At 52.0% G+C, this 22,389-nt stretch overlaps 1 protein-coding gene across 2 annotated transcripts in view; it reads left to right on the top strand.

The window, feature by feature from the left end:
- Positions 1 to 22,389, top strand: part of LOC139230541 (SH3 domain-binding protein 1-like) — a 74,076-nt gene that overhangs the window by 17,730 nt on the left and 33,957 nt on the right. For both annotated transcript variants that reach the window (XM_070862375.1, XM_070862374.1), the window contains exons 3-8: positions 121 to 225; positions 4,395 to 4,471; positions 8,309 to 8,420; positions 18,433 to 18,509; positions 19,316 to 19,433; positions 20,772 to 20,840. In XM_070862375.1, coding sequence (XP_070718476.1) covers positions 121 to 225; positions 4,395 to 4,471; positions 8,309 to 8,420; positions 18,433 to 18,509; positions 19,316 to 19,433; positions 20,772 to 20,840 — 558 coding nt within the window. The remainder of the gene's footprint in view (positions 1 to 120; positions 226 to 4,394; positions 4,472 to 8,308; positions 8,421 to 18,432; positions 18,510 to 19,315; positions 19,434 to 20,771; positions 20,841 to 22,389) is intronic.

Raw genomic sequence — 22,389 nt, 5'->3', positions numbered from 1 at the left:
GATGGGCCAAAGGCCTTTCATCATCCGAACTTTGATCTTGACCTGTTTCTATGGCAATGCTGCATTCCCCTCAATCGGGCAAACTGATCTTTCACCTCTTTTGTCTCCCCCTTTGCTCAGTTTGAAAACAGGATTGAGCCAGCCAGGCGGGCGACGTACAACACACACAAGAGGTTATTGGCGTGTCTGCAGAGTCAACAGGGGTCAGATTTTGAGAAACGTCTGGTGAGTAAAGAGACTCCATCTGTCTCGTTGAAGGCAGGAGGTCTCCATTGGTGGAGAGACACTCCTCTTGTGAGCATGTGCAAGTGACTGTCAACCACAAGTGAAACTACTCCAGGAGGTCACACTGATCATGACTTAGATTCTTAGTGGGATTGTCAGGGTAGATAATAATAAGAACTTTCATTTATATAGCGCGTTTCACATAGTAAAACGTCCCAAGCGTTTCACAACACTGTAACAAGACAAACAGATCAATTTGACACTTAACCACATAAGAATTCAGGCAGATGGCCAAAAGATTGGTCAAAGAGGTCGGTTATAAGGAGTATCTTAAAGGAGGAAAGAGAGGTAGAGAGGTGGAGAGGTTTAGGGAGGGAGTTCCAGAGCTTGGGGCCCAGGCAACAAAAGGCACGGCCACCGATGGTGGAGCGATATAATCAGGGATGCTCAGGAGGGCAGAATTAGAGGAGCGCAGACATCTCGGAGGGTTGTGGGGCTAGAGGAGATTACAGAGATGGGGGGGGCGAGGGCTATGGAGGGATTTGAAAATAAGGGTGAGAATTTTGAAATCAAGGCATTGTTTAATTGGGAGCCAATGTAGGTCAGCGAGCACAGGGGATGATGGGTGAGCAGGACTTGGTGCGGGTTAGGACATGGGGCAGTGAGCACAGGGGGTGATGGGTGAGCGGGACTTGGTGCGGGTTAGGACACGGGCTGCTGAGTTTTGGATGACTTCAAGTTTACAAAGGGTAGAATGTGGGAGGCCGGCCAGGAGCGCGTTGGAATAGTCAAATCTAGAGGTAACAGAGGCATGGATGAGGGTTTCAGCAGCAGAAGAGCTGAGGCAGGGGCAGAGGTGGGCAACGTTACAGAGGTGGAATAAGGCAGTTTTAGTTATGCTGCGGATATATGGCTGGAAGCTCATTTCAGAGTCAAATATGACACCTAGGTTGCAAACTGTCTTGTTCACCCTCAGATTGATGCTAGGGAGAGGGATGGAGTCAGTGGTTAGGGAACGCAGTTTGTGACGGGGACCAAAGATAATGGCTTCGGTCTTCCCAATATTTAATTGGAGAAAATTTAATTAGCTACTGAGAGGTTATTTCCCCCTGGCTGGGAAATCTGGAATGAGGGGGCACAGTCTCAGGATAAAGGGTCGGCCATTTACCCTCACCACTTTTTAAAAACACTTGGGTGTGCACTTGAAGTGCTGTAACCTACGGGCCAAGAAGTGGAAAGTGGGATTAGGCTGGATAGCTCTTTGTCGGTCGGCGCGGAAACGATGGGCCAAAATGGCCTCCTTCAGTGCTGTAAATTTCTATGATTCTAAAGAAGAAATTTCCTCACTCAGAGGGTGGTGAATGTTTGGAATTCTCTGCCCCAGAGGGCTGTGGAGGCTCAGTCGTTGAGTATATTCAAGGCAGAGATCGCTAGATTTTTGGATATTAAGGGAATCGAAGGATATGGGGATAGTGCAGCAAAGTGGAGTTGAGGTCAAAGATCAGCCATGATCGAATTGAATGGCGGAGCAGGCTCGAGGGGCCGAATGGCCGACTCCTGCTCCTATTTCTTAGGTTCTTATGTTCTTCTATTATTTGGCACCTACCTGTTGTATTATGCCAGCTGCCCCCGAACCAGGAACCAGTCCGGCTCTCTCGGTAAAGACGCACGATGAATCAGCACGATGGATGGCAGGACTGACACATGAAGAAAGACTGGATCGACTAGACTTATATTCACTGGAGTTTAGAAGAATGAGAGGGGATCTCATAGAAATGTATAAAATTCTGACGGGACTGGACAGGTTAGATGCATGAAGAATGTTCCCGATGTTGGGCAAGTCCAGAACCAGGGTCACAGTCTAAGGATAAGGGGTAAGCCATTTCGGACCGAGATGGGGAGAAACTTCTTCACCCAGAGAATTGTGAACCTGTGGAATTCTCTACCACAGAAAGTTGTTGAGACCAGCTCGTTAGATGTGGCCCTTACAGCTAAAGGGATCAAGGGGTATGGGGAGAAAGCAGGAATGGGGTACTGAAGTTGAATGATCAGCCATGATCATATTGAATGGTGGTGCAGGCTTGAAGGGCCGAATGGCCTACTCCTGCACCTATTTTCTATGTTTCTATGTAAGTCATACCATGAGAAGGTAAATGAGGCTCGAGTCACCCTGTTCTTCAATATGGCGGGGTGGGAGAAAGGGTTTATTTAGTAGTGTGGGTGGGAAGAGGTGCTTACGATTTAGTAATGTGGGAACATAAGGCCATTTGGCCCCTTGAGCCTGTTCCGCCATTTAATCCAATGGGGAATTCAGGAGAAACTTCTTTACCCAGAGAGTGGTGAGAATGTGGTACTCGCTGCCACAGGGAGGGGTTCAGGTGAATAGTATCGATGCATTTAAGGGGAAGGTGGATAAACACATGAGGGAGAAAGGAATAGAAGGAGATGGTGATGGGGGTGAGATGGAGAGGGGTGGGAGGGGGCTGGTGTGGAGCATAAACACCGGCACGGAGCGGTGGGGCATAAACCCCGGCACAGAGCGGTGGGGCCCAGTGGCCTGTTTCTGGGCTGTAAATACTGTGTAATTCTGTGTAAGCCGGCAATTTATTCCAGGGGTCTACTATACCCTGGGATGAAGAAGAACTGCCTGACAACGAACTGATTTCTGCCCTTGTGTCATTTATTAGAGTCACCCCTGGGCCTCCCCAATCTCCATAATTCAATCAATTTGGCAGCAGGCACTCAATCTAGTCACTTCATTATTGTGTAGACCTCAGTCGAATTGCCATTGGCCTACATTTCTCTGAATATATAGACCCAGCTGCTTAAGCCTCTCTGGGTAGCTGAGGTATTTAATACACATGGCCTTCCTCCCAACTGTTTCCAAAGTCTCTCTATCACTCACCCTGTGAGAGGACCGAAGCAGGATACAAAAGAGTCCGAAGCAGGTCAGAGGCTGGGTATTCTGCGACGAGTGTCTCACCTCCTGACCCCCCAAAGCCTTCCCACCATCTACACGGCACAAGTCAGGAGTGTGATGGAACACTCTCAACTTGCCTGGATGAGTTGCAGCTCCAACAACACTCAAGAAGCTCGACACCATCCAGGACAAAGCAGCCCGCTTGATCGACACGCTACCCACCACCTTCAACACTCACTCCCTCCACCACCGGCGCCCCCTGGCTGCAGTGTGCACCATCTACAAGATGCACTGCAGCAACTCGCCAAGGCTTCTTCGGCAGCACCTCCCAAACCCGCGACCTCTACCCCCTAGAAGGACAAGGGCAGCAGGTCCATGGGAACACCACCACCTCCACGTTCCCCTCCCAGTCACACACCATCCCGACTGGGAAATATATCGGCCATTCCTTCATCGTCGCTGGGTCACAATCCTGGAACTCCCTCCCTAACAGCACTGTGGGAGCACCTTCACCACCCGGACTGCAGCGGTTCAGGAAGGCGGCTCACCACCACCTTCTCAAGGGGCATTTAGGGATGGGCAATAAATGCCGGCCTGGCCAGCGACGCCCACATCCCAGGAACTAATAAATGTTTTCTAAATCGGGTCAGTTCGTACTTTTCTTGCGGTTCGGAGGTATTTTCCCGCAGGAACTATTGCCACCTTTCCACTCGCTGCCTGTATACTCCTGCGCACTATCCCAAACCCCCACTGTGTCCCCTCTGGGCCTGCACGCCTCTTCCGTAGGCCATCTCACTTGATGCAGGCATGCCTCACTCGCTTCTGCAGGCGTTCCTGCCTCTGGGACGAGACCCCTCGCATTCCCCCCGCCTTGCTAGACCACCCATCCCCTCCCCTCGCTAGATCACCATCGCCCCCTCGCCCGACCACCCATCACCCCCTCGCCCGACTATCCATTGCCCCCTCGCCTGACTATCCATTGCCCCTTGCCCAACCATCCATTCCCCCTCGCTAGACCACTCATCGCCCCCTCGCTAGGCCACCCATTCCCCCTCGCCCAACCACCATTGCCCCCTCGCTAGGCCACCCATCCCCCCTCGGTAGACCACCCATCAACCCCCTTGGTAGAGCACCCATGCCCCCCTCGCCTGACCACCATCGCCCCCTCGCCCAACCACCTATCGCCCCCACCAATCCGGCAACCAAAGGCAACGCCTAGACCATAATTGTTGCTTCCATGTTTTTGCAGAAAAAGATGTCCCTGATGACTCTGTCAGTGAGCATGGTGGATAGCTGTAAAGAATTGGACGGAGACTCTTGCATTCGGTGAGTAAGCAAACACAGCAGCAATTAAGCAAATGATATGCTGGCCTTTATTACAGGAGGATTTGAGTGCAAGAGTAAAGACTTCTTAGTGCAATTATATAGAGCCCTGGAGAGACCACACCTGGAGTATTGTGTACAGTTTTGTAGACTCACGTGGGTGTGCCCCTCCCCTTTTATAGGGGGCACTTGTAAAATTTATGACTTTAAAGACCCCCAAAAAAAACACAAAAAAACAAACAAAAAAAACCCAACAAAAACAACAAAAAAAAAGGGCATTTGGAAAGTGTTTGGAGTGTCCCCCAGATCGGGTGGCACTTGATCTAACTGTTTATTTTGTCCCCCCAAAAGAGTTGTAGACTCACGTGGCTTTGCTCAAAGGGAGGCTGGGGTTTAAGGCACAGTTTGGATGTTTCGCTTATCGATTGGCCTGTTACTTTAAAAGAATTGCCCCTTCCTGTGGGACAAGTGTTCTAAATCAGCACACCAGACGGGTTAAAAAGGAACACTTGCATTTATATAGCGCCTTTCACGATCAACAGACAGCTCAAAGCGCTTTACAGCCAATGAAGTAATTTTTGGAGTGTGGTCACTGTTGTAATGTGGGAAATGCTGCAACCAATTTGTGCACAGCAAGCTCCCACACACAGCATTGTGATAATGACCCGATAATCTGTTTTAGTGATGTTGATTGAGGGATAAATATTGGCCCCAGGACACCGGAGATAACTCCCCTGCTCTTCTTTGAAATAGTGTCATGGGATCTTTTATGTCCACCTCAGAGAGCAGACGGGGCCTTGGTTTAGTGTCTTACCCGAAAGACGGCACCTCCGACATTGCAGCATTCCTCATGACTGCCCCTCCGACAGTGCGGTGCTCCCTCAGTACTGCCCCTCCGACAGTGCGGCGCTTCCTCAGTACTGCCCCTCCGACAGTGCGGCGCTCCCTCAGTACTGCCCCTCCGACAGTGCGACGCTTCCTCAGTACTGCCCCTCCGACAGTGCGGTGCTCCCTCAGTACTGCCCCTCCGACAGTGCGGCGCTCCCTCAGTACTGCGCCTCCGACAGTGCAGCTCTCCCTCAGTACTGCCCCTCCGATAGTACTGTGCTCCCTCAGTACTGCCCCTCTGACAGTGTGGCACTCCCTCAGTACTGCCCCTCCAACTGTGCGGCGCCCCCTCAGTACTGCCCCTCTGACAGTGCTGCACTCCCTCATTACTGCCCCTCCGACAGTGCGGCGCTCCCTCAGTACTGCCCCTCTGACAGTACGGTGCTCCCTCAGCACTGCCCCTCCGACAGTGCGGCGCTCCCTCAGTACTGCCCCTCCGACAGTGCGGCACTCCCTCAGTACTGCCCCTCCGACAGTGCGGCGCTCCCTCAGTACTGCCCCTCCGACAGTGCGGTGCTCCCTCAGTACTGCCCCTCCGACAGTGCGGCGCTCCCTCAGTACTGCCCCTCCGACAGTGCAGCACTCCCTCAGTACTGTCCCTCTGACAGTGCGGCACTCCCTCATTACTGCACTGGGAGTGTCAGCCTAGATTTATGTGCTCAAGTCCCTGGAGTGGGACTTGACTTACCTAGTCCCAAGGCCTCGCCCAGAGTTGCATGCCGAACCTGGGGGCTGAAATCAGGGTGACAAAGTTTCCTGGGAACGTAATAGAGGGGGCCCTCCGAGGCCTGCATTGACCGACCTCAAATGATGAGGGGGCCTCATGTCCTCCCCTGACCCAATCCTACTGGCTCTGTACTCCACACTGTAAAGTTTTTGGTCAGCACCATTTTGCAGAGAGAGGGAAATGAATACAATACCTTACTGACTCGTGAGTGGAGGAAATGTGCCAATAGTAAGAGGCGATAGGTATCTCAAATACTGAGATTGACTGGATAGCTTGTCAGAGAAGGAAGTTGCAAATGAGATGCAGTCAGCCTGATGGCTGAATGTGTGGAACGGAGGAGATATGCGTCAGCTGTGGTTCAGTGGGCAGCACTCTCGCCTCTGAGTTACAAGGTCGTGGGTTCAAGTCCCACTCCAGAGATTCGAGCACAGAGTCTAGGCTGACACTCCCAGGGCAGTGCTGAGGGAGCGCCGCACTGTCGGAGGGGCAGTGCTGAGGGAGCGCCGCACTGTCAGAGGGGCAGTACTGAGGGAGCGCCGCACTGTCGGAGGGGCAGTGCTGAGGGAGCGCCGCACTGTCGGAGGGGCAGTACTGAGGGAGCGCCGCACTGTGGGAGGGGCAGTACTGAGGGAGTGCTGCACTGTCTGAGGGGAAGTACTGAGGGAGTGCTGTACTGTCAGAGGGGCAGTACTAAGGGAGTGCTGCACTCTCTGAGGGGCAGTACTGAGAGAATGCTGTACTGTCAGAGGGGCAGTACTGAGGGAGTGCTGTACTGTCAGAGGGGCAGTACTGAGGAAGTGCTGCAGTGTCAGAGGTGCTGTCTTTCAGAGGAGAGCTTAAACCGAGGCCCCGCCTGCTCTCTCAGGTGGATGTAAAAGATCCCATGACCACTATTTCGAAGAAGAGCAGGGCAGTTATCCCCTGTGCCATGTACCAACATCACTGAAAAAACAGACAGTCTGGTCATTATCCTATTGCTGTTTGTGGGAGCTTGCTGTGCGCAACATGGCTACATTTCAAAAGTACTTCATTGGTTGTAAAGCGTTTTGGGATGTTTGAGGTTGTGAAAGGTGCTATAGAAATGCAAGTCTTCTTGTTACCCTCCATATCCCCGATAACTTAATCTGGCAAAAATCGAAGAGAAGGAGACTATTCAGCCTGCTCCACCATTCAATGTGAGGGAGGGTGACCTTCCTCCATCTACTCGCCTATGCTCCATATCCTGTGATACCCTTACCCAACAATAAGCTAACCGTCGCCATCTTGAAAATCCCCGGCGCCAACAGCTTTCTGAGGGAGACAGTTCCAGATTCCCACTGCCCTTTGTGTGAAGAAATGCTTCCTCACATCACCCCTGAACGGCCGGGCTCTAATTTGAAGATTGTATCCCTTGTTCTGGACTCTCCCACCCACCAGGGGAATATTTTACTCTATCCACTCTATCGAATCCCTTTATCCCTTTATCACACTTCAATTCAATCACGCCTAAAAATTCTAAACTCAAGGGTATACAAGCCAGGTATGTGCAGCCTATCCTTATGAATTAACCCTCTAAGCCCCCAGTGTTTAGTCCGTTTACCACCCAGTAACCTGCTTCAGAGAAGGGCATGGATAAGTGCAGCTCCAACAACACTCGAGAAACTCGACACCATCCAGGACAAAGCAGCCGCTCGATCGACACGCTACCCACCACCTTCAACACTCACTCCCTCCACCACCGGCGCCCCCTGGCTGCAGTGTGCACCATCTACAAGATGCACTGCAGCAACTCGCCAAGGCTTCTTCGGCAACACCTCCCAAACCCGCGACCTCCACCCCCTAGAAGGACAAGGGCAGCAGGTCCATGGAAACACCACCACCTCCACATTCCCCTCCCAGTCACACACCATCCCGACTGGGAAATATATCGGCCGTTCCTTCATCGTCGCTGGGTCACAATCCTGGAACGAACTCCCTAACAGCACTGTGGGAGCACCTTCACCACACGGACTGCAGCGGTTCAAGAAGGCGGCTCACCACCACCTTCTCAAGGGGCAATTAGGGATGGGCAATAAATGCCGGCCTTGCCAGCGACACCCACATCCCAGGAACAAGTAAACAAATAATTCTGTGCCGTGTGGCTTTGAACCTGCTGCAATGAGCCTGTGGTTCCAAAAGTGTCGCTCAGTCTTTCCGCCTGATGGAGTCAAGTCCTGTTTCTCAAACATTAAACGTTCTCCCCACAGGAAGATGATGGAGGTCTGCTCTTCGGTGGAAAATACTTTGGCAAAGGTCCTTGTGGAACATGAACTTCAAGTGGAGACAAAGGTCCTGGACCCTCTCTTCAAACTGTCCGAGGTAAGGAAAGGAAAACAATTGCATCCAGCAGGGTCTGTGTAAATGGTACATGTCAGCCGTGGCTCAGTGGGTAGCAAACTCATCTCTGAGTCAGAAGGTCGTGGGTTCAAGTTCCACTCCAGATTCAGGCTAACACGCCAGTGCAGTACTGAGGGAGCGCCGCACTGTCGGAGGGGCAGTACTGAGGGAGCGTCGCACTGTCGGAGGGGCAGTGCTGAGGGAGCGCCGCACTGTCGGAGGGGCAGTACTGAGGGAGTGCCGCACTGTCGGAGGGGCAGTACTGAGGGAGCGCCGCACTGTCGGAGGGGCAGTACTGAGGGAGCGCCGCACTGTCGGAGGGGCAGTACTGAGGGAGCGCTGCACTATCAGAGGGAGTTAAACCGAGGCCCCGTCTGCTCTCTCAGGTGGACGTAAAAGATCCCATGGCACTATTTCAAAGAAGAACAGGGGAGTTATCCCCGGTGTCCTGGGGCCAATATTTATCCCTCAACCAACATTACTAAAAAAGTCTGTTCATTCTCATTATCACATTGTGGGAGCTTGCTGTGCACAAATTGACTGGCTACATTACAACAGTGACTACAATTCAAAAACTACTACCTTAGCTGAAAAGCATTTAGGGACATCCTGACATCGTGAGCAGCGCCCAAATAAGTGCAAGACTTTCTATCTTTCTAACAGTCAGGATCTGTGTATATCGCAGCCGGTGTACATGATATAGCAGTGGGTGTCTTGTGCACAGATGCGCAAAGTCCTGAGTGGTTCCTAGTTGTGTCAGTGCCTGCCGCAGGCTTCTATTTATATCGGGTTTGGTTACAGTCATGCTCTGGAACTATTTCCATTTCTCTTCCTGTTTTTAAAATTGTAACTTGCAGAGTCTGAAGGTGGAGGGGGAGGGATTCCATGTGTAGCGGGATCATAAACTACTTGTTGGTCAACCCAAATACCCTGAGGCTGCAGCAATAAACCTCAGGATTCAGATCCCTGTCAGTCTGGAGGTGCATGTGGGACTGGAGGGTCACTCCATGCCAAATGGGGGCGCTTGAAAGAAAGAAGACTTGCATTTATATACCGCCTTTCACGACCACCGGACGGCTCAAAGCGATTCTCAGCCAATTAAGTACTTTTTGGAGCGTAGTCGCTGTTGTAATGTAGGAAACACGGCAGCCAATTTGCGCACAGCAAGCTCTCACACACAGCAATGTGATAATGACCAGATAATCTGTTTTTGTGATGCTGATTGCGGGATAAATATTGGCCCCAGGACACCGGGAGAACTCCCCTGCTCTTCTTCAAAATAGTGCCATGCGATCTTTTACACCCACCTGAGAGAGCAGACGGGGCCTCGGTTTAACATCTCATCTGAAAGAAGGCACCTCCGACAGTGCAGCACTTCTTCAGTACTAACCTTCCGACTGTGCGGCGCTCCCTCAGTACTGCCCCTCCCACAGTGTAGCACTCCCTCAGTACTAAACTTCCGACAGTGCGGCGCTCCCTCAGTACTGCCCCTGCAATAGAAACATAGAAACATAGAAAATAGGTGCAGGAGTAGGCCATTCGGCCCTTTGAGCCTGCACTGCCATTCAATAAGATCATGGCTGATCATTCCTTCAGTTCCCTCCATACCCCTTGCTCCCCTTAACCGTAAGGGCCATATCTAACTCCCTCTTGAATATATCCAATGAACTGGCATCAACAACTCTCTGCGGCAGGGAATTTCACGGGTTAACAACTCTCTGAGTGAAGAAGTTTCTCCTCATCTCAGTCCTAAATGGCCTACCCCTTATCCTAAGACTATGTCCACTGGTTCTGCACTTCCCCAACATCAGGAACATTCTTCCCACATCTAACCTGTCCAGTTCCGTCAGAATCTTATATGTTTCTATGGGATCCCCTCTCATCCTTCTAAACTCCAGTGAATAAAGGCCCAGTCGATCCAGTCTCTCCTCATATGACAGCCCAGCCATCCCTGGAATCAGTCTGGTGAACCTTAGCTCCACTCCCTCAATAGCAAGAACGTCCTTCCTCAGACAAGGAGACCAAAACTGAACACAATATTCCAGGTGAGGCCTCACCAAGGCCCTATACAGCTGCATTAAGACCTCCCTGCTCCTATACTCTGTAAAGTCCTGTCCCCTCAGTACAGACTCACACGAGGCATTTCACAGCTCTGGAATGCTGCACTTGCCTGAGACCTGTCCTTATATACCTGTCTCTTGCAAGTGCACCCCTGGTGGTAAGGTATGCTGGTGGTTACAGGTCATATCTTATTACAGTCATGTATAGCATGTTAGGATACAGTTATATATAATAATGTAAGATACATGACATCACCCTCCCCAAGGTCTTATTATCTTTATAGGTTCAGTCTCTCAGGCGGTCTACGCTCTCGCGTGGAGCGTCTGAGTTGTGGTTCAGTTGTTCGTCTTGGTGTCTGTTTTTCTTTGGGTGTGGTTGCTGGTATCTCGCCTGGGCTGTCTGTTTCGATTGGTGTGATTGTTGTTGACTCGCCTGGGCTGTCTGTTGGGATTGTCCTTTCCTCAGGTTGTTCCCTCTGTCTGTCCACCAGGTGTGGTGCGAGTTCCACATTGTAGTCTGCCTCTGGTTCCGTAGTGTTGTTGGTAAATCTGCTTTTGACTTGGTCTACATGCCTCCGGCAGGTTTTGCTATTGTCCATTTGTACTATCAGTAGCCTGTTTCCTTCCTTGCCCGTTACTGTCCCTGCAAGCCATTTGGGACCCCTGCCATAGTTTAGTACAAACACTTTGTCCCCTATCTCATTCCATCTCCCCCTCGAATTTCTGTCATGGTACTCAGTCAGCTTACGGCGCTTTGCCTCAACGATTTCGTGCATGTCTGGGAGGATGAATGAGAGCCTTGTTTTTAAAATTCTTTTCATCAACAGTTGCGCGGGAGGGATCCCAGTCAGTGAGTGCGGACGAGATCTGTATGCCAGCAGCAGTCGCGACAGGCGACCCTGTAGCGTGGGACCTTGGATTTTAAGCATGCCTTCTTTAATGATTTGCACTGCTCTCTCCGCCTGGCCGTTGGAGGCCGGCTTGAACGGTGCCATCTTGATGTGATTTATGCCGTGGTCAATTATAAAGTCTTGGAATTCTGCGCTGGTGAAGCACGGACCATTGTCACTGACCAATATGTCAGGGATTCCGTGCGTTGCAAACATGGTTGCGAGGAGTGGTGGAGGTTGTGCTCGAGTTTAAAATGGTGCATTCGATCCACTTTGAAAATGCATCTACAACTACAAGGAACATTTTTCCCATGAATGGGCCTGCATAGTTTATGTGCACCCGCGACCACGGTTTGGTAGGCCAGGGCCAGGGGCTCAGTGGAGCCTCCCTGGGGGCATTGCTGAGTTGGGCACAAATGGTGCATCTTCGGACGCAGAGCTCCAAGTCCGCGTCAATACCAGGCCACCAGACGTGGGATCTGGCTATGGCCTTCATGAGAACGATCCCCGGGTGCTTGCGGTGGAGCTCCCGGACAAATGCCTCTCTGCCTCGCAGGGGCATGACTATTCGGAGGCCCCATATCAGGCAGTCTGCTTGTAGTGATAGCTCATGCATGCGCCTGTGAAAGGGTTTTAATTCCTCGGGGCAGGCATCGCGAGCCTCTGCCCAGTCACCGGTTAGGACTCATCTTTTTACTAAGGATAACGTGGGGTCGCTGGCCGTCCAGGCTCTGATTTGGCGAGCCGTCATGGGCAAACCTGTGGACTCAAAGGTATTGATTGCCATGACTATCTCACAGTCCTGTTCGTCAGACCCTTCCGTAGTCATGAAAAGGCCTCGATGTGTGTTGATGGTGGTGAGTAGCTTGGATTCCTCGGTCAATTCTTGCGTCATATACGCAGATGTGAGGTCTAATTTTGAGAAAAGTTTACCTCCAGCCAATGTGGCAAATAAGTCCCCCGCTCTGGGCAGCGGGTACTGGTCCTGTAGGGAGACTCTGTTTATGGTAGATTTGTAGTCCCCACAGATTCGTACGGATCCATCAGGCTTCATGACTGGGACGATGGGACTTGCCCAGTCACTAAATTCCACAGGTGATATAATGCCTTCCCGCAGAAGCCTGACTAGTTCGTGTTCAATCTTTTCCCTCATCACATAGGGTACAGCTCTGGCCTTGTGATGGACCGGTCTAGTATCCTGTGTGATGTAGATTTTGACTTTGGCCCCTTTGAAAGTGCCCACACCTGGCTGAAAGAGATGTTCAAATCGCTTTATAACTGCTGAGCAGGAGGTCCGTTCTTCTAATGACATGGCATGGACATCATCCCATTTCCAGTTTAGTTTTGCCAGCCAGCTTCTCCCCAGCAGTGCTCGGGGGTCTCTGGGGACAATCCACAGAGGAAGTCGGTTCACTGTCCCTTTGTGTGTGACAGAGAGCATGGTGCTGCCGAGGACTGGTACGATTTCTTTGGTATAGGTCCTTAGTGTGGTGTCGACCCTTGTGAGTTTTGGTCTGTCTCTTTTATGCGGCCACAGTTGTTCAAATTGTTGAGTGCCCATGAGAGATTGACTCGCTCTCATATCCAGCTCCATGTTGACAGATATCCCGTTGAGTAGGACCCTCATCATTATAGCAGGCGTCCTGTTGTAAAAGCAGCGGCCATTGATCGTGTTGACCCGCTGTACATCGGTGTCCCGGGTACTGTCCCCACCGTCTTCTGGTCCACTTTCCGACCCATCCGATTCGTATACCAGCCGAGCTGCTGTTTTTTTGCACATGCGGGCCAAATGCCCTGTATATTCACAGTTCCTGCAAACAGCCTGCTGAAATCGACATCCCCTTGACGAGTGCCCACTCCCACACCTCCAGCACAGACCTGTTTTATTGTTTAAAGCGTTCCCAAAGAATGAGCTGCGTCTGGCTGATCTCTCTTGAGCTTCTCTCAGTTTGTAGTTGATTGCTCGCATTGTGGGTTGATGAGGTGTGAACGGCCGTTCCTGTGGCCCTTGATGGCTTCTGCCTGCTGTAGAGAGCCTGTTCTCCCGGTTTTGTCTGTGTGTGGGGGTAGCAGCTTGTTTAGTGCTGTGAACTTCTTGTTCTGATATTTCATTAGTTGTCTTACCTGCATTGTACATCAACCTCGTTTCTTCTTCCCCTACCAAGAATGTCTGTGCAACCAGTGCTACTGCCTCTAAGATCAGGTTCTTGGTCTCTATGAGCTTTCGGAATATGCCTGTGTGGCCTATTCCTTCAATGAAAAAGTATCTCAGCATTTCTCTCCTCAGTTCATCGGAGAACTCACATAAACTAGCCAACCTCCGAAGTTCCGCCACGAAGTCGGGTATGCTCTGGCCCACACAGCGTCTGTAGTTGTAGAACCTGTATCTGGCCATGTGTAGGCTGCTCAATGGCTTCAGGTGGTCTCTTACCAGTGTGCTCAATTCTTCAAACGACTTGCTTGCTGGTTTCTCGGGTGCCAACAGATCCTTCATTAAAGCGTAAGTTTTCGAGCCACAGCTGGTCAAGAGATGGGCTCTTCTCTTGTCTGCCTTATCGTTGCCTAACCAGTCTTTGGTTACAAAGCTTTGCTGGAGCCTTTCTATAAAGTCCTCCCAATTGTCTCTCGCATTGTACTTTTCATCTGATCCGTTGTTCGCCATTCTGTGATTCTGTAATCCCGTAACTCGTCGCCACTGTAAAGTCCTGTCCCCTCAGTACAGATTCACACGAGGCATGTAGTGAAGTCAAGGTCACTCTGGACCTGCACCTTTATTTCACAGCTCTGGAATGCTGCACTTGCCTGAGACCTGTCCTTATATACCTGTCTCTTGCAAGTGCACCCCTGGTGATAAGGTATGCTGGTGGTTACAGGTCATATCTTATTACAGTCATGTATAGCATGTTGGGATACAGTTATATATAATAATGTAAGATACATGACATACTCAAATCGCCTAGCTATGAAGGCCAACATGCCATTTGCCGCCTTCACCGCCTGCTGTACCTGCGTGCCCACTCTCAGTGACTGATGAACCATGACACCCAGGTCTCGTTGCACCTCCCCTTTTCCTAGTCTGCCGCCATTCAGATAATATTCTGCCTTCGTGTTTTTGCCCCCAAAATGGATAACCTCACAATTATCCACATTGTACTGCATCTGCCATGTATTTGCCCACTCACCTAACCTGTCCAAGTCACCCTGCAGCCTCTTAGCATCCTCCTCACAGCTCACATAGCCACCCAGCTTAGTGTCATCTGCAAACTTGGAGATATTACACTCGATTCCTTCATCTAAATCGTTAATGTACATTGTAAAGAGCTGGGGTCCCAGTACTGATGTGGTGTATTTGGACTTTCAGAAGGCTTTCGACAAGGTCCCACACAAGAGATTAATGTACAAAGTTAAAGCACATGGGATTGGGGATAGTGTGCTGACGTGGATTGAGAACTGGTTGGCAGACAGGAAGCAAAGAGTAGGAGTAAATGGGTACTTTTCAGAATGGCAGGCAGTGACTAGTGGGGTATCGCAAGGTTCTGTGCTAGGGCCCCAGCTGTTTACATTGTACATTAATGATTTAAATGTAGTATCTCCAAATTTGCGGATGACACTAAGTTGGGTGGCAGTGTGAGCTGCGAGGAGGATGCTATGAGGCTGCAGAGTGACTTGGATAGGTTAGGTGAGTGGGCAAATGCATGGCAGATGAAGTATAATGTGGATAAATGTGAGGTTATCCACTTTGGTGGTAAAAACAGAGAGACAGACTATTATCTGAATGGTGACAGATTAGGAAAAGGGGAGGTGCAACGAGACCTGGGTGTCATGGTACATCAGTCATTGAAGGTTGGCATGCAGGTACAGCAGGCGGTTCAGAAAGCAAATGGCATGTTGGCCTTCATAGCGAGGAGATTTGAGTACAGGGGCAGGGAGGTGTTACTACAGTTGTACAGGGCCTTGGTGAGGCCACACCTGGAGTATTGTGTACAGTTTTGGTCTCCTAACTTGAGGAAGCACATTCTTGATATTGAGGGAGTGCAGCGAAGGTTCACCAGACTGATTCCCGGGATGGCGGGACTGACATATCAAGAAAGACTGGATCAACTGGAATTGTATTCACTGGAGTTCAGAAGAATGAGAGGGGATCTCATAGAAACGTTTAAAATTCTGACGGGTTTAGACAGGTTAGATGCAGGAAGAATGTTCCCAATGTTGGGAAAGTCCAGAACCAGGGGTCACAGTCTAAGGATAAGGGGTAAGCCATTTAGGACCGAGATGAGGAGAAACTTCTTCACCCAGAGAGTGGTGAACCTGTGGAATTCTCTACCACAGAAAGTTGTTGAGGCCAATTCACTAAATATATTCAAAAAGGAGTTAGATGAAGTCCTTACTACTAGGGGGATCAAGGGGTATGGCGAGAAAGCAGGAATGGGGTACTGAAGTTGCATGTTCAGCCATGAACTCATTGAATGGCGGTGCAGGCTCGAAGGGCCGAATGGCCTACTCCTGCACCTATTTTCTATGTTTCGATGTTTCTACTGAGCCCTGCGGTGCTCCCGCAGTACCGCCCCTCCGACAGTGCAGTGCTCCCTCAGTACCGCCCCTCCGAAAGTGCAGCGCTCCCTCAGTACTGCCCCTCCGACAGTGTGGCGCTCCCTCAATACTGCCCATCCGACAGTGCGACGCTCTCTCAGTACTGCCCCTCCGACAATACGACGCTCCCTCAGTACTGCCCCTCCAAAAGTGGACGCGCCCTCAGTACTGCCCCTCCGACAGTGCGGCGCTCCCTCAGTACTGTCCCTCCGACAATGCAGCACTCCCTCAGTACTGCCCCTCCGACAGTACAGCACTCCCTCAGTACTGCCCCTCCGACAGTGCAGCGCTCCCTCAGTACTGCCCCTCCGACAGTGCGGTGCTCCCTCAGTACTGCCCCTCCGACAGTGTGGCACTCCCTCAGTACTGCCCCTCCGACAGTGCGGCGCTCCCTCAGTACTGCCCCTCCGACAGTGCGGTGCTCCCTGAGTACTGCCCCTCTGACAGTGCGGCGCTCCCTCAGTACTGCCCCTCTGACAGTGCGGCGCTCCCTCAGTACTGCCCCTCCGACAGTGCGGCGCTCCCTCAGTACTGCCCCTCTGACAGTGCGGCGCTCCCTCAGTACTGCCCCTCTGATAGTGCGGCGCTCCCTCAGTACTGCCCCTCCAACAGTGCGGCGCTCCCTCAGTACTGCCCCTCCGACAGTGCGGCGCTCCCTCAGTACTGCCCCTCCGACAGTGCGGCGCTCCCTCAGTACTGCCCCTCTGACAGTGCGGCGCTCCCTCAGTACTGCCCCTCTGACAGCGCGGCGCTCCCTCAGTACTGCCCCTCTGACAGTGCGGCGCTCCCTCAGTACTGCCCCTCCGACAGTGCGGCGCTCTCTCAGTACTGCCCCTCCGACAGTGCAGCACTCCCTCAGTACTGCCCCTCCGACAGTGCGGCGCTCCCTCAGTACTGCCCCTCCGACACTGCGGCACTCCCTCAGTACTGCACTGGGAGTGTCAGCCTAGATTTGTGTGCTCAAGTCCCTGGAGTGGGACTTGAACCCACAACCTTCTGACCCAGAGGCGAGAGTGCTGCCCACTGAGCCCCGGCTGTCACTCAATGAGGTCGTCGTGTGCCCAGTGGCGAAGTGTGGGATCTGTTGCTGGTGTAGTGCATGGTGGGACCCCATCGTGATTCTCGGGCCGGCGGGAAAGTAAATCGTACAGGGCCACGGGTCTACGCAGCTCTCTCTTAAAGCGGGATTGTTAAAGCCGTAGCCCGGCTGGGGTCAAGGCAGCTTCCTGCTCAGGTCGGGCCCAGTGCTGTGGTTCTCGGGTCCCACCCACTCGCTGGTGTGAGTCGGTGCACCAAAATAAGCCCGTGGAGCAGCGCGGTGCGGCTGGGCATGTCGGCGGTCAGGCTGTGTGTGGGTGTGACACGGGACTGTGCTGAACGTGTATCCTTGCACTGGTGCTCCCTGTTAAAGTGCAACATCCCCACCGACACCTGGGAGTCCCTGGCCAAAGACCAGTCCGCCCTAAGTGGAGGAAGTGCATCCGGGAGGGCGCTGAGCACCTCGAGTCTCGTCGCCGAGAGCGTGCAGAAACCAAGCGCAGGCAGCGGAAGGAGTGTGCGGCAAACCAGTCCCACCCTCCCCTTCCCTCAACCACTGTCTGTCCCACCTGTGACAGGGACTGTAGCTCTTGTATTGGACTGTTCAGCCACCTAAGGACTCATGCTAAGAGTGGAAGCAAGTCTTCCTCGATTCCGAGGGACTGCCTGTGATGATGGTGCCTGGAGTGCACGGCGGCGAGTGGTGGTGTGACAACAACAACAACAAATTGCATTTATATAGCACCTTTATCACAGAAAAATGCTCCCCAAGGCCCCTCACGGGAGAGTAAACCAAACGCAACTCGACACCGAGCCACATAAGGAGATATTAGCACCGGTGACCAAAAGCTTGGTTGGAGAGGTCGGCTTTAAGGAGCCTCTTAAAGGAGGGGAGAGAGGCGGAGGGGTTTAGGGAGGGAGTTCCCCGAGCTTGGAGCCCAGGCAGCTGAAGGCACGGCGGATACAATGGGGAGAACTCACCCGCAAATTCCCCTCCTCGCAGTCCGAGCTCACGTAAGATCATAATCATCATAGGCAGTCCCTCGGAATCGAGGAAGACTTGCTTTCACTCCCAAAGTGAGCTCTTTGATGGCTGAACAGTCCGATACCGAGAGCCACAGACCCTGTCACAGGTGGGACAGACATTCGTCGAGGGAAGGGGGTGGGTGGGACTGGTTTGCCGCACGCTCCTTCCACTGTCTGCGCTTGGCCTCGTCACACTCTTTGCGTTAAGATGAGCACGTGTCCAATCGAGGTGTCAGAGTGCGGCTTCGGCCCTGGGACCAGACCCTCCGCGCCCCCCCCCGGCCGCTGAGAGTCAGCGTTGGCAGGGAGGGTGAGGAACAAACGCGATAGGCCGCTTCCTGTACATATCCAGATCTAAAGTAACGCATTTTTAAATTTCTTTATGAACAGGAGGAACTTCCAAACATTCTCAAACACAAGAAGCAGTTGGCCAAACTGACACTGGATTGGACGGCAGCCAAGAACCGGTAAAGCAACAACTCTCACCAGCTCATCGCACCCTCACACCCCGCACACAGGGACTGAGAGACATGGGTTATACACTATACACCGCCACCCTCACAATCCACACACACACTCACACACACACACACACACACACACACTCTCACACACACACACACAGACACTCACTCTCACACACACTCACACACACACACACACACACACACTCTCACACACACACACACAGACACTCACTCTCACACACTCACTCACACACACAGACACTCACTCTCATACTCAGACACACACACACACAGACACTCACTCTCACACACTCACACACACTCACACACACACACACAGACACTCACTCTCACACACACACACACTCACACTCAATCACGCACTTACACACTCACACACACACCCACACACACACACACACACACACACACACACACACACACTCACTCTCACAAACACACACACACTCACACACATACTCTCTCACACTCATACTCACACACCCACACACACACACACACACTCACTCACACAGGGATCGGAACACAGAGGGCAGCAGGGGCAGTTACCTTTGATTTATTTTCCACTTTCCGCCCAATCGCTGTTGAAACAAATATCGAAGGACGCCCGAAGGAGGGAGGACCATTGATGAAAATATTGTGATATTTTGGAGGGCTATAATTCTTGTGCTGCAGATGGATTATCGCTGGCTTGGAGCTTTGCTCAGATGTAACTGAGCTTACGATGAGGGTCTGAGTGCTGTCTCGGACTGAGTGCTGGATCATTCTCCCGTTCTCTATTCTAGGCTCAGCCAAGCCACAAAGTCGTGCAACACAGGCGCTGCTGTTCAGTCTACGACAGCTAAAGTCGACCTCCTCAAAGACGAGGTGGAGGAGATCTGGAGAAGAGTGGAAATGTCCAAGGTACACAGGGAACGTACGAGCGGGAGTCAGGGGTTGGACGAACAATGTTCTTTCAGAGTTGCGTCACCTGCTCAAATCCAGACCACATATTGGACCTCAATCAGATTGCCCCTCATCCATCTAAACACAAGGCGATACAAACCAAGTTCAAGCCACTCATCCTCATAATTTAACCCTTTTCACCCCGGTATCATTCTGGTGAATCTGTGCTGCACCCTCTAAGGCCAATATTTCCTTCCTGGGGCGCTGGGTCCAGGACTGAACCCAGGATCCAGGACAAAGCAGCCCGCTTGATCGACACGCTACCCACCACCTTCAACACTCACTCCCTCCACCACCGGCGCACCGTGGCTGCAGTGTGCACCGTCTACAAGATGCACTGCGGCAACTCGCCAAGGCTTCTTCGGCAGCACCTCCCAAACCCGCGACCTCTACCACCTAGAAGGACAAGGGCAGCAGGCGCATGGGAACACCACCACCTCCACGTTCCCCTCCCAGTCACACACCATCCCGACTGGGAAATATATCGGCCGTTCCTTCATCGTCGCTGGGTCACAATCCTGGAACTCCCTCCCTAACAGCACTGTGGGAGCACCTTCACCACACGGACTGCAGCGGTTCAAGAAGGCGGCTCACCACCACCTTCTCAAGGGGCAATTAGGGACGGGCAATAAATGCCGGCCTGGCCTGTTGCTCCCACATGCCAGGAACGAATAACAAATAGTTACTCCAGATGCGGTCTGACCAAAGCCCTGTACAACTCAAGCAACACTTCACCCCTTCGTAGCGCAGTCCCATGAGATAAAGGACAGCACTCCATCAGCCGTTTCCATTACCTTTTACACCAGTGCACTATCTTTAAATGGTTTTTCTACCTGGACACCCAAGTTCCTTCGCTCCCCCACAGCCCCTAGGGACTGAAATCCGTTACCGCCCGCAGTGAGTGGTGACGTCGTCGGGCGATGTTTACCGCCTCAAAGTGGGATATTCAGTTGTTTCACCCCACGAGGAGAGAGGAGCACAAAGGGAAGCGTTTGTTTTGCATTCTTTTGTTTCGGTCCTTGTTTGATGAAGTGTGTAAAGATTGGGGGCAGTCCCGGTTTTAATGTTGGGGGGGTAGGGGATGTGGGGGGGGGGGGGATGGGGCAGGGATATGGGGGGGAGGGGCGATGCCCCCACCTCCCCCCAACTCTAAAACCTCGACTGCTCCGATCCTTACACACTTCATCAAACAAGGACCGAAACAAAAGAATGTAAAACAGGGGCTCAGTGTCTTTGGAATTGCTGATTTATGGGGGAAGATGCACAACATCTAATGCCATTTCCTGCATCTTACAGGACGAGTATGCTGCCGACCTTTATCACTTTGCCAGCAAAGAGGAGGAATACTCCAATTACTTCTTCTCCGTAAGTAACTAAACCTCTTACACAAGACGGGAGGAGCTTTGTCTCTTGGCTTTGAAAGAAGGCGACTGAAAGGAGGGAACCTTATAGAGCCGTGTAAAATAGTCAATAGTGAACCGGAACACTATGTCAAGATTAACGTGAGCTGTGGCTCAGTGGATAGCACTCTCGCCTCTAGGTCAGAAGGTCATAGGTTCGAGTCCCACTCCAGGAACTTGAGCACAAAAATCCATGCTGACACTTCCAGTGCACTGCTGAGGGAGTGCCACACTGTCGGAGGGGCAGTACTGAGGGAGCGCCGCACTGTCGGAGGGGCAGTACTGAGGGAGCGCCGCACTGTCGGAGGGGAGGTACTGAGGGCGCGCCGCACTGTTGGAGGGGCAGTGCTGAGGGAGCGCCGCACTGTCGGAGGGGCAGTGCTGAGAGCGCCACACTGTCGGAGGGGCAGTGCTGAGAGCGCCACACTGTCGGAGGGGCAGTGCTGAGGGAGCGCCGCACTGTTGGAGGGGCAGTACTGAGAGAAGGACGTTCTTGCTATTGAGGGAGTGCAGCGAAGGTTCACCAGACTGATTCCCGGGATGGCTGGACTGACATATGAGGAGAGACTGGATCTACTGGGCCTTTATACATTGGAGTTTAGAAGGATAAGAGGGGATCTCATAGAAGCATATAAGATTCTGACAGGACAGGTTAGATGCGGGTAGAATGTTCCCGATGTTGCGGAAGTCTAGAACCAGGGGACACAGTCTTAGGGTGAGGGGTAAGCCATTTAGGACTGTGTTGAGGAGAAACTTCTTCACTCAGAGAGTTGTTAACCTGTGGAATTCCCTGCAACAGAGAGTTGTTAATGCCAGCTCATTGGATATATTCAAGAGGGAGTTAGACAAGGGCCCTTACGGCTAAAGGGATCAAGGGGTATGGAGAGAAAGCAGGAATGGGGTACTGAAGTTGCATGTTCAGCCATGATCATATTGAATGGTGATGCAGGCTCGAAGGGCCGAATGGCTTACTCCTGCACCTATTTTCTATGTTTCTATGTTTCTTTCCTCCTTCAAGACGCTCCTTAACACCTACCTCTTTGTCCAAGCTTTTGGTCACCCGCGCTAATTTCTACTTATGTGGCTCGGTGTCAAATCTTTTATCGCATAACCCTCCTGTGAAGCACCTTGGGATGTTTCACTATGTTAAAGGCGCTATATAAATACAAGTTGTTGTTGTTTTTGGATTCTTGGCTCCATATTGTGGCCAGGGCAGTTCGGACACACAGTAGACTGGTGTCGCTCACTAACTCTTGGCCACAACCTTGTTCTCGAGATCGCCTCTCAGTAACGGCAAAGCTCGAGTGACGGGATGCGTACCGGGCTTGGGTTGGACCTCACCTCAAGTACAGTGTCCAGTTCTGCTCACCGACACAGGAGGGAGTTGGAATCTCGAGCCGGACCTCCGAGTGGCAGAGATACGAGGAGAGTCCTGGGCGTTTCAAGCTTTGACAGGAGCCATCTGAGAGCTGGTCTCAAAGAGGGGTCCAAAACAGTTAAGGGAATAGTAAGTC

This window comes from Pristiophorus japonicus, chromosome 19 (assembly GCF_044704955.1).
Source record: "Pristiophorus japonicus isolate sPriJap1 chromosome 19, sPriJap1.hap1, whole genome shotgun sequence".
Classification (NCBI taxonomy): domain Eukaryota; kingdom Metazoa; phylum Chordata; class Chondrichthyes; family Pristiophoridae; genus Pristiophorus; species Pristiophorus japonicus.
The sequence above is the reverse complement of the archived record's forward strand: the minus strand, read 5'-3'. Positions and strand labels throughout refer to the sequence as shown.